The sequence below is a fragment of the Nipponia nippon genome, unplaced genomic scaffold (assembly GCF_047370975.1).
Source record: "Nipponia nippon isolate SJK-2023a ecotype South Korea unplaced genomic scaffold, ASM4737097v1 scaffold_6, whole genome shotgun sequence".
NCBI lineage: Eukaryota > Metazoa > Chordata > Aves > Pelecaniformes > Threskiornithidae > Nipponia > Nipponia nippon.
Genome location: NW_028262380.1, coordinates 69,517,306 through 69,529,488, shown reverse-complemented (window position 1 = coordinate 69,529,488; position 12,183 = coordinate 69,517,306). Strand labels below are relative to the sequence as shown.

At 36.4% G+C, this 12,183-nt stretch overlaps 1 protein-coding gene across 4 annotated transcripts in view; it reads left to right on the top strand.

Annotated features, from left to right (window-relative positions):
- IL15 (interleukin 15) overlaps positions 1–11,447 on the top strand; it is a 43,948-nt gene extending 32,501 nt beyond the window's left edge. For 3 of the 4 annotated variants that reach the window (XM_087736628.1, XM_087736627.1, XM_087736626.1), the window contains 5 exons: positions 413–522; positions 1,749–1,830; positions 2,321–2,362; positions 3,376–3,519; positions 4,103–11,447. In XM_087736628.1, coding sequence (XP_087592754.1) covers positions 413–522; positions 1,749–1,830; positions 2,321–2,362; positions 3,376–3,519; positions 4,103–4,216 — 492 coding nt within the window. In that variant the 3' untranslated portion in view covers positions 4,217–11,447. The remainder of the gene's footprint in view (positions 1–412; positions 523–1,748; positions 1,831–2,320; positions 2,363–3,375; positions 3,520–4,102) is intronic. The other variant, XM_087736630.1, reaches the window with a different exon arrangement.
- Positions 11,448–12,183: the final 736 nt, after the last annotated feature.

The following is a 12,183-nucleotide window of genomic DNA, read 5'->3' as shown; positions in this document are numbered from 1 at the left end:
ATATGCAACCACAATATTGTAGGCAATGTTATAGTTGTAGGTAATTCATAGAATTTGGGTGGCAAAAGGTAGCCAGCGGAAAGATCTCCAGGATGGAAACCAAAACAAAAGTTCTTTAATAATGTCCCTGCATTGAATTGCAGTCTGCAGTATGAACAGGTAAATAAATAGGGAGCCCAGAATGAGTTCAGATCTTTGCAGTGTGTCTTCAGCATCTGATTTTCTACCAACTGTTTTGTAAAGTGATTATATATTTCTGCAAGCTACAAATCAGTTGGTCTTTCAATCTACACACAACGGGTAGTCTTGTCTTGATTGGATGTCTTGTCAAATTGGTTTATTAAGTCAGTACTAAAGCAAAATTCTGTGAAATGAGATTGTGACAAGCTATCATCTTGGTTGTGTCTTTCAGAAAATACACCTGAAAAGTATTTGTCTGCAATATCAGCTGTATCTTCTTCTGAACAGCTATTTCTTTTGCCTTTTAAAGAATGAGATGGGACTAATCATCTTCTTCCTATGGTAACTACAAAGTCAATGTTAATTAGATAGTAAATACAAATTATTTATTTTTACTGTTACAGCTGTTACTTGCCTCCAGTCGCTTTAGAGTGGATCCTCTCCTGCCGTGATATGCAGTGCCCCATTGCTTCACAGGCCACAGTCCCTCACTTTATTCTGTCTTTGACTAGGCTCAGTCTGGTCAAGAATGCATCTTGGCCCTAATCTCTGTGACCACCCTCAAGCTGTTGGAATTGTTGCATTTACCTCCATCAATTGCCATATGTCTTTGCAATGAAAAAACCACTACATGTGAACATTTTAAAATACGTATGCTAAATTATGTATATGAGATGCCTCCTTCCATTCTCACTCCAGTTTCCTGTCTTAGAAAACTTGCCCTGCTTCTAGGGCCTACATGCCCCACTTGTTTTCTCCTTCTGCCCCTTCAGTCAAATCTCTTTGCTAAGGTCTGATATTTCTTCTCTCTTTCTCTCCCTGGTAAAAAGATGGTAAGTGTCCTCTGATTCTTGTTATAAACCCCCTTTTTTTCCTTTCCCCAAATCTTGTAATTTTTGAGCCTTTGGTTAAGGCTTAAGTGTTTAACAACTGCTTGTTTTAAACCAGCTTCTCAGAACAATTGGTCTCTTTCCCTACATTGTTGTGTATTAGTTATAGTACAGCAGTACTGAAAGGCATCTAGAGTAAGGATCCAAGTGGGGACACATTAAAACTACAATTCAAATTCCAAAAATCTTCCAAGGAGAAGGAAATCTTCAACCCTTTAGTGTTTCACTTTGACCAAAATCTTCTCCATAGAAGGAGGAAGCTTTCCTGTACGCAAAAAATTACATCTAAAATGACAAATAATATTTCTGCAGGGCTTAAGGTAGAAATTCCATAGTAGCAGGGGGAAGAAGTATAAGAGACACTGAAATTTGTGAGGGTTTTTTTTATACTTTGAAAGAATTGTAGGTATTTTTACATGAAGTAGTTGAACCTTTCTCTTGCATTACATTCTCTAAAACCGGCCTTTTTAAAAAACACATTGGCTGAGATACAGTATTAAGGTATCTATATGATTTTATGATTTGTCCAATATACTTGGCCCACACATTTACCATATGTATATATACATGTAAAGAATGTATCTGTAGTATCTTAATAATCTCTGACTCTTTTTTCAGCATGAATATTGTGTATACCTACTGTTCAGCCTAACGGTCATTGGTTTTCTTCTGTTCTAGTGCTTCTGTACCAAAGACAGCAGCAGGTCATTGCAAGTGGGCGGAAGTTCTGAAAGATCTGGAGCAGATCAAGACATCCAAAGTAAGTTCAGAAAAAAGTCAACATTTCATATAATCATAGCAGCAGACATAATTAAATATTTAGCATTGTACTCAGCTAAGAAGTGTCAGTGACAGGGAGCAGGAAAAGGGATGGTGTTTGTATAACGCTGTTTCATGGGTGGAAGCAAAGGAATAGATGGTTAAAGGGAATTGGAGTTGACCAAATACTGTAGACTTCAGAATTAAATATTATTTTCTTTCTCACTTTTTCTAAGAAGAGGGCTAGTGGGCTTGGGAGTTAGTTCCTTCAGAGAAAGTATTGTGGGACTCAATTCTGATGAGTCCTCCTCACAATGAAGCCCATCCTGCAGGTGAGTAGGTGACTTTAAGATCCCCTGACTTGCTGGCTCCCAGTACCTGGATGGATTGGGCTTTTGAACTTGGAGCTAGTCCATTTCTTGCACAGTTAGCTTTATTATCTCCAAATCTGTTAGTTAATGTTTATAATTCTAACTCTTGTTTTCTTTTAGGACATTGATGTCAGTTTATATACTGCAAACACAGATGAGGATGTAAGTAAACTTAAAATTTGACCGCAACCGGTCTAATATGGTAGCTTCATTTCTTTACTAGCAACTTTCTCCTATAGCAGCCTTGGTCTAATTTGAGAAAAGTTTCAGAAATCAAATAATTTGCCTTGAAAGGACCAGTTCTGTTAGTTCAAGTACTTATAATAAATTATGTAAGCAGGTATTAATTATTTTTATTGAATCACCTGATATTAAAATTAATCAATTAAAAGGGATGAACCAAAATGATCTTATCAAAGCAAACACTGCTAAAATAATGTTGTTATTCCTTTGTAATTTGAGGGAGGAAAAAAGTGACAAAGAAAATAGTTCCAAAGATGATTATTTGACACCATGCATTATTTAATAGAATAAAATACTGGAGAAGTGGAATATGGACAGTAACTGTCAACATCCACCTGTGCATTTCTCTGCTTTTGCCATCCGCACACACATTCTCTTAACTGAACTGAGCCAGAGAGGTTAATCCATTGTAATGGCCAATTTAACACCTGGTAACGTCAGGAAGATTTTCTTCAAATGGGACAGTCTGATATGAAAGTCCGACAACCTGGGACTTATTCTTGGCTTTATTGTTGATTTGCTGGAGAAATCAGTACCTCTGCTTCTTTTTCTTTAATTTCTGAAATACAAGTAATATCTACTTTCTCTTCTCCCTTACCTGTTCTGAATTCACATCTCTGAATTAAAGTGCTAGAACTACTAAGAATAATACTAATTTAATTCCACTATGTTTAATTATATCCCAAACTCCTATCCTAATTAATTATTTTTCTATGTTCTTCATCAAGACACTATGTTTCACCTCATCTTAGCAAACTGGCTGGCCTTTATGTTGTTAGCTCTCATAGCCAATCTTTGCAGATATTCGAAAGTATTCGAATAGTAAGAAGAGATATCCAGTAAATAAAAATCAGCCACTTCGTGGTAAATTATATCTTATATTCACTTATTCCTTTTTAATCATAAAACTAGTACAACTTCATCTTTTTCAGAAAGAATGCCAAGGACCTGTAATGAGATGCTTTTTCTTAGAGACAGAAGTGATTCTTCAAGAATGTCTTATCAAAAATTGTAGTAAAACACAGGATGTATTGAACATATGGAAAAATGGAAATGCAAGCTTAGAAAATAACAAGGTAAGTAACGCCAACAGCCTGTGGAAAAAAGGCAAATCAAAAGAGTTTCTTCAGCAGCAGAAATACCTCTTTTGTTATATAAAAGTTACGATGGTACAGATGAAAGTGAATGGGATCCAGTAACCTGTACATATGACAACAAAAAAGCTACAAATACAACAATGAAAGAGCAGAATTTAATGTTTTTTAGAAAAACACTTTCAGGATTCCCATCAAAGCAAGTATTTTTGACTTTGCATGCATACATATGTCAGGGTGTTTGAATGTGCTTGTACAAATAACAGTTTGCAACTTCAGTATCTAAAGTCAGGTATGCTCAGACACATACAGGAATGTATCCTCATTTTCAAAGGGAGAACCACTTGCATCTCTCACTGAAGTGCTGTATCTTTGAAAGCTGATCCTACTGAGAAAGCAAGCCAGGAACTGCACAGAACATAAGTCCCATGGAAGCCTCCAGCAATGCTTTCTGTAGCCAGTGATTGCATTGGAATTATTCACAAAACCAGGACAAACAAGGGTTAGTTCTCTATCAGAACAAATAGATCAGTATCCTGCTTTACTATTGCATTTTCTTTTTCAGTTGAATTCCACAGCACCAGCAAAATGCAAAGAATGTGAAGAGTATGAAGAAAAAAATTTTACAGAATTTATACAGAGTTTTGTAAAGGTTATACAGAAGGAATGCAAACACTGACCAAAAGACACAAGCTGGGAACCAAGATTCTTCCACGAACATCCTCAGAGAAGTTAGATTATTGGCAACAGTAAACTGGAAAGAATATCACTTACAATCCAACTTATGTAGCATAACATGTAAACAAAGAATAATAAAATCCCTGTAATTTACAATGTATTCATAACTGAATACATACAAATGATATTACTTATGAAATATAAATGAAAGGAATTTTACAGGGTTTAAAGGTTCTTCTTGACTTAGGGTGTCTTTTTATTTTTTGGTAAGTCCATGGGAAAAGAAATCCTAACCCAACAATAAGGCAGTGTATTTGTTGCTGTAATGAGATTGAGACTTCCTTCCTGGTAAGTGGACAGCTGAATGACTCAGCCATTTATCAAATGAAGACGGAGAAATGGAGGTGCCTGGAGGAAAGAATTACTTATTATGGATAGCAGTTGGTATGATATGGTTATGAATCATGAAGAAAGCAGTTACTTTAGAAAGAGCTGAAAGAAGACTATGAAACATTTCAGAACTACCAGGGGACGGGTGACGTTGCATTGAGTCTTAGAAATACAGTTATCATGATTTCCAATAACTGGTCAAAAGCGATTCCTGCCTTCAAAGTTCTTATCCCAAAAGGAGACCAAAGTTACAACCTCTACTGCATAGGAAAGATTTCTACCCCATAGAATTATTTTTTTAAGTGTGTAAGAGACTTGGTCGCCTCCTTTATTCAGAGAATGAAATTTAAGCTACTTTTCTTTGGTTGAAATTTAGATTGAAATCTTTGGTAATTGCTAAAGGAACTGTAGTAATTACCATAATGACTAAGGTAGTGTCTGTGTCAGAGGTAACACATGAACTAACAAAGCATGTTCTGTTGTTGGACAGTGGAACAAAGCACCAGCAGTACCATCTGTTGAGAAGACTGGAGATAATTTTTAATACCCTTATGCTACCATTGTACAAAAGGGAAAACAGGCAAGGAAGAATCTTTAAATAAATATTCTAATTTTTTACTTTGAATTCTTAGGTAAAACAAGTAATTGGGTTTACCTGAAAACCATAATAGAAATAAATATGTTAAGAGAGAGCAAATAGACCTTTAAGACAAATAGGCCTCAGCTTGTGTTTTGACACTAGCTTGTTGAAGGAATGTTAATGAGAAAAAAAATAGCAAGGAGAACTGTCAGACATGAATAAGAACAGAAGTGAGAGATAAGCTAGGATCTTCTAGGAGCACAGATGGTAAATGGATAGATTTCAGATAACAAAAATAGCTATAGCCAAATACTTTAACAAGGTGTGATAACTTTATATTAATAATAATAGACGAGCTTGTCTCTGAAACCCCATTCAGTTAGTCCTGAACTGATGTTCATGAGGAGGTTCCCACTGCAGATATCCAGATATCAGGATTAAACAATGGCAGAGGTATCACAGAAGAAATAAACAAATTATTTGCCACTGCAAAACATCAATGAAAGAAGTGTTTATTACATAGTTTGGATGAAGTACACTGGTCCTACATTTTAAATTTTTCCTTAAAACAATAGCATGCATTGAATATGATTTTCTCATACCTGATGTCACATGCATAGGCAAGGTAATACCAAGTTACAACTGTGGTCTTTAATCAAAGAGATGAAGGGATTTTTGTTATTTCTAGCTTTGAGGGAGCTTGAGACACAGTCCAGCAGTATTCATGATGCGAGAAAAAAACAGCTCCTTTGCTCAGATAGTTTTCTTTATCTTGGCCATTGTGAAAATCAGTTACCTGATTACTTTTATTCTGTTGTTCATTAAATCATTTACCAGTGGCAAGTATGCTAATTACACTGAATGTGTCTTTCCAAAAGAATATTGCTAAGTCTGTGACCACTCAGCTTGCCATCCTGTTAGCTGCTTTCTGTTGGATGTTGGCCATATCTCTTTCATTTTGTTTCATGTCCACCTGTTACAGATGCATATTCTAGAACCATAAAAGGCCATTTGCTAATCTAGTTCTCCAGTATTTCTCCTGGGGTTTTTGTTTTCCTGAGAGCTAAGCTGCCAATTGAAAGCTTTACTACATCCTGAATCCCATGCTTATAAGAAATGATCTGATGAGTATAAAGGATGGACTAAATTAAGGTCAAGTTGGTGGATTTTTTAGTGAAGGAATTCATACATATCCCGGAGGAAAAGATTCAATATGACTAAGACATGCATGAATCCAATCCGACTTTATAGTACTGCAGGCAGAACAGTAAAAAGTAATTCAGGGTGCCTACTTTTGAAGTAAACTTCCCTAGGTTGAGGAAAGTATTTCTTCTACACAAGGTCTAGTCATTTCTGTGGCATTTACTAGCTAATCTTTTCCAACTACTGTTGGTAAATATTAAGAAAAAGATTATTACTGTATTTTCTTCAGTTAATCCAATTCAGTTTGGGACTAAGGTGACTCATAGCAGAGTATTTCTATGTAGAGAAAGAAAAATAACTCCACCTTTTGGGACCAGAAGAATGACGCTCTTCCACAGAAGTTTTGGACTACATAATTCTGTGTTCCTGCCTTTGCAATAATTTTAAATCTATTTTTCCTTGTCTTTCCTGGTATTCAGTATCCATAGTTCTGTCTATATTTTAACAGGATAATGCAAGTAGCACTAGTGATGTCTGACATCCTCTGCCTTCTTGTTGTTTTATTAGATCCTAAAGATAAATATTGGTTGCTCAACAGAACATTGCCTCCAAATATTTGAGCACCTGTTGATCAGGCACAGTGCAGATAATTTCACAGGAGATGTTTGAAAGTCCTCGCAGTTTAAAGTCAGTTCTGGATCAGAATCAGTACATTTATACAAGGACTATTAGCTATAATACCTGCATCTTAAAACACATAAGAGAATTTAACCAATAATTTCTGCAGTCCAGATTTTCGTTTAAGCAGTCCATCTACACTGCATGATCAATAGATTTCAGTTTCTGCAACGTCCAACTGTCTTTTGCAATTACAGGGCACAGTATGTCTTAATCAATTTCATTTCCCTAGTAGATATTTGGACCTTAAAAGTAGCATGTGACAGTTTCCCCACAATTTTTTAAGTCAGTTCAATTTCTGACTAAGGTTATGCAGTGTTTTAATTAAGCTAGTAATATGGCATTATCACTGTTGAGTACACTGAAGGAGTATTCTCCTCTGATACCCAAAGTAAGCTTTTACATCCTGAGTGGCCCTTCTTAGGCATTTACCTATGTGGATGCATAAGTCTGTAATAATTAATCACTGCCCAGAGGTAGTGGTCCATTTGTCCCTTCTTTAACCAAGGAGATGCTATTTTAATGGGGAAGATGCCTTCTGTGAGAAGCCAGCAGCCATGGGAACCTTAAGAGCAAGTGAAGGGCAGGCTAATAGAGTACTGCAGGTCTATAGCTGATGGTCTGTTTTGCCCAGACAGAAACAGGTGACTCCTCATTTGACTGGAGTGATGGTATGAGTGGTTTCATCTTTTTCTCCATTCAAATCCCCTTTTAAGGGATTGATGTAAGTGTTCACTGATGCAAGTTCATTTGGAAATGAGAACTTTGTGAAAGCCAGAATCATTAATGGTAGTGTGAAAAAGGCAAATTCCAAACTGCAGCTACCTCTCTTGTTGGAAGTTTCACTGTTTTGGGGAAAATATTAAAAAAGGGGATTCTTTGCCTGCAGTGAAGTAGCTGGGGGCTCAGCAGCAATATCAGATTATCCATCTTGTTCATACGGCCATGTGAGGAAAACAATAGTTAAAAACATACTTTAGGATCCATTCCAGCTCCATGTGACAAAATCTCAGAGAGACAATGAATATTTGCGTCAGTTAGCCCCATGTACAGTGGTAATACTTACAAAGGAGGGCAAACAGTGTATTTGCTATATGCATCAACAGGCATTCTCTATAGCTAAAGCAGTGTTTCAACTGCTTCAACCCTTCAACCAAGGGTCCAGATCCAAAGTTCAGTAGAAGCCAAGGGGGGAAGCTACTGTTCAAGCCAGTACAGTGTATGTTGATTTAACCTCCGGAAAGCAACAGCCTCCTCTTTCTTTGTTTTTCCTGCTGCAGCTTTCTGAACAGGCCCAACAGAGATTTCAATAGAGATTCAGGGTTTTTTTCATAAGTCCAGTTCAGCACCTGAAAAATAGTGATATTGTTCCATGCCTTAACAGAAAATGTCACTGAGTTACCATTGCCTGCATGTTTTGCCAGTTTTATTTTTGAGTACCAAAAAACCTGTTCCATGTTTCAGTACTTCTGCCTCTAAGTAGGAATACTAGACATGCAGGTACAGCAGATCATAGGGATTCAAGTGACTACACTGGAGCAACAATATTAACCTCCTATCACACCAGAGGATCAGTGAATGTTTCCAGAAGTATCATCTACTTTGTACAGCAAGGTAAAGGACGTTTGCATTTACACAGAAAATTACTGCCCAGTAGGTTATGGCCTCCAGGTAAACTGGTGGTGAGAGCCACCTTAAATGATAACAGTGAAAGCAAAATTATTCCAACTCACTGTGAATCTACGGCATCAGTTCTTTCTGAGTAGCAGAATTTGGCAAGGGGCTGAATGGAAATCAGGATACACTTGCAATTTCAAAGTTAAACAGTACATTTCAAAGAGTACTTCCCACAGCTGCAGTCAAATCATTCATATCTTCCCGCTAACAGGCACCAAAGGGGCTTTCGGAAGACTTTGGAAATTCCCATCCTGAGTCCCTGAGCCAAGGTCATGATGGGATGGCTTGGCAGGAGGATTAAGAATGTGAGAATGAAGTAGCTGCTCAGAACAAGTGGATGAAGCCAAAGCAAGAGACACAAACCTCACTGTATCCTCAGTCATTATTGGTGTTCTTGAGAATAGAAATAGTATTAATTTTTATCCAAAGTGGCCTTCGCTTGCAGCTCATCCCTATGAAGGTATACCTTACTAGCAATAGAAACAGCATTGCATACCAGAATTTCTGTACAGCATCAGGAGACTGATCAACGTGATGCTGAGCCGTACTTAAAAGGGGACTATTCTGACATCTGTAAAAAGCTATACCTTCTCTAGAGGCAGAGAAGAAACAATTAAAATTTGTTACTATGCTCTCTATGGAATATTATCATATGCACTTAAGGAGGAAGAGAAAGTCATAAATGAGTAGGGTATGTATTTTGCAATAAGATCAAATTAGCATCTCTAAGCTGTTTCCTTCCAACTATTTTCCTCCAAAACCTGCAAATGTTGGAGAATTCGCATCTCCTTATCAAAAGGCTTAATTAGGCCAATAATCAACACCTTAAATAAAGACATAAAGAAGTAAAAATCTTCCAGAACCTCACCCTCTTCTGAATGCTTATTAGAGGTGGTATTTGCTTGGTCAAGTCAAGCTGACCAGGAATCAATTGGATTGGTAAAAATGGAGGGGGGAAGATGGATAAATACAATAAAAAATGAAACATCTGTTTAAATGACTGACTTACCTGTACCGTGGCATAGGCAGACCACTACCTCTGAAAGTGAAAAACATATGGGGGAAAAAGGAATGAAGTTAGAACATAAACAGAAATCAGGGGGATTTCTGAGAAATTACTTGAGAAATACCTAAAGCTAAAGAAGCTTATTTTAACTTTAGCATACAAATCAATATCTTATCCCGGTTCTCTTCCGAGTCTGAATCAGGTTTTTCAGAGTTGGAAGGTGACTAACTATTGGGTAAAAGCATTAAAGTCTCAGCCAGATGGTGAATAGGGAGGGAAGCAGTTGAAGAAATGTCAGGAGTTTTCTAAGGTGTGAGGAATAATCTTTAGAACATGTCCTCGTGGACAAAAGAAATTAATTGATGTAAATACCTTCATCCTCAACTAAATTATTAGAGTCCATTTGCAAAAACATATGTCCAACAGAAATGGATCATGACAGGCTTCCTATCAACTGTGACTCTAATGCTATGTCACCCAAGAAAATAATTGAATCTTTTGTCCTGTTCCTTCAAAATCTGATTTCCCTGGGGAACATAAATGGGTTTATATTCCAATGGGATGTCTCCACAGCTCTTTCAAATTTCTAAAACCAAGTATTTACTTAAGATATATCTTGTAATACAGCTAGTCTCTCATCATATTCAAATACCCTAGGCAAGAAAAAACAACAGCATGGTTTCATCCCCAGACTGTAATTCCACAAAGTCCTGAACCATACAAATTTTGCCCCTTTGTTTCTTTTCCTAGTGAGACTCAGTACTTCTCCAGGCTTTCCACTTCAATATATACAGGTCAGAGTGCAGTCTCGATGTACAATTACAGAAACTTTGTAGTCACCCAGATAAACCAACCTGCTATGTGGCTTAATAAATCCTCCAGCAACCTCACTTCCCTTTCATATGTCTCACATCAACCACTTTTGCAGCATAAAAAGGATTACCTGCACTTTCTGTTGAGCAGAAGAGTATTTGTCAAAGTTACAGGCTTTAACAAAGTTTGCAGTGGACTGGAACTCTTCTGCCTTACATCACTTCCCCCTGTGCCATTAACTTCTTCAGCATAAAAAGAGGTTCAGTAATTTTGATTTCCTACCTCGTGATTAGTTTTATACAAAATACTGCTTTCTTTAAACCTCATGAAACAGAGCTGAGAATTATCCAGTTTGTTCAGTGCCAAAACTTTCTATATCTTTCTGTAAGTGGTTGTGCCTTTCAAATTAAATAAATGTGCATAATATGTGGTATGGAAAATTATCTGAAGCTCAGGGGGTCAACATGCAGCACATACATATATAGATAAATGAAAATATTTTATATATATATTAAAAAGCATAGATATACACATATGCTTTATTTCATGTTTTGACTATTCCATCTTCCTAAGAATCTGTATTTTCTGGTGTTTTGTTTGCTCTGTCCAGGTGGTGAATTTACCATTATCTAACCTGAACTGATTTTTTTTCCCTAGTAAAAAGAAAGCTTTTTTTTTTATGTTATCTAAGTTATATTTATGAACAAATATGTGCAGCTGTTTTATACGATGATACGTTAACAGTGTTGCTTTTGAATAGACACTGGTCAAACTCTTAGTATGAGGTATGCTCTATGCCAGAACATATTAATTGATGAGAACTGTGGTTATGTTAGAATATAATAATAAAATAATAATAATATAATAATAGATAACATATTGTTTATGACACATAATGTAACCAGAATCTAATAATAAAATAATGTTGCTTTAATGCAATATAATCACATTGCTTTATGTGTTCATTCCCATACTGTTTACCATCAATAAAATTCCTAACTCTGCTTATTCAACCAATGCAATTTTTTTTGTGGCTTGCACTGCACACTCGATCTATGTTGGCAGGTACATAGTATGAGCACTAGCCACAGAAAAAATCCAGGTGTTATAATTTTTGTGATACAAGAAAGATAAAATGTTCCATCTACCACTGGTAATAGAGAGACATTTTAATTTATATCTACATTTCACAAAAAATCAGTTATTGCTTTGTGGATCAAGGACTGACTATGAAAAGTTAAACAAGCAAAATTAAAAGATAGTTTGGTTTGGTTTTCAAACCATTGCAAATTATTTACACTGAGTGTTCTAGACTTCTAGAATCTTCAGATTTACCAGTAGGCATCTACAGGCTCAAAGGCACCTATTTCAACCTAGTATATTTGCTGTATTTACCTAGTCATATCTTACCATTCCAAGCACTTTAAGGCAGGGGCATTATTTTTGTTATATTCATTGGAGTCTTCAGGAGTAATCAGAATTTATCTGCTTCTAACTGGAACAGCTTAGAGCTTATCCACTTATATATTATAAACAGCTGAGCTTATTCATATACTACTGCTTATTTTACGTGTGTGCCTGTGTACGTATGTGTACAGGGTCAACTACCATACGCCTTAATCAAGAGATTTTCAGCTTGTGGTCCACAGGGCACCTAAGCAAAAAGTAACAAAGAAAAACC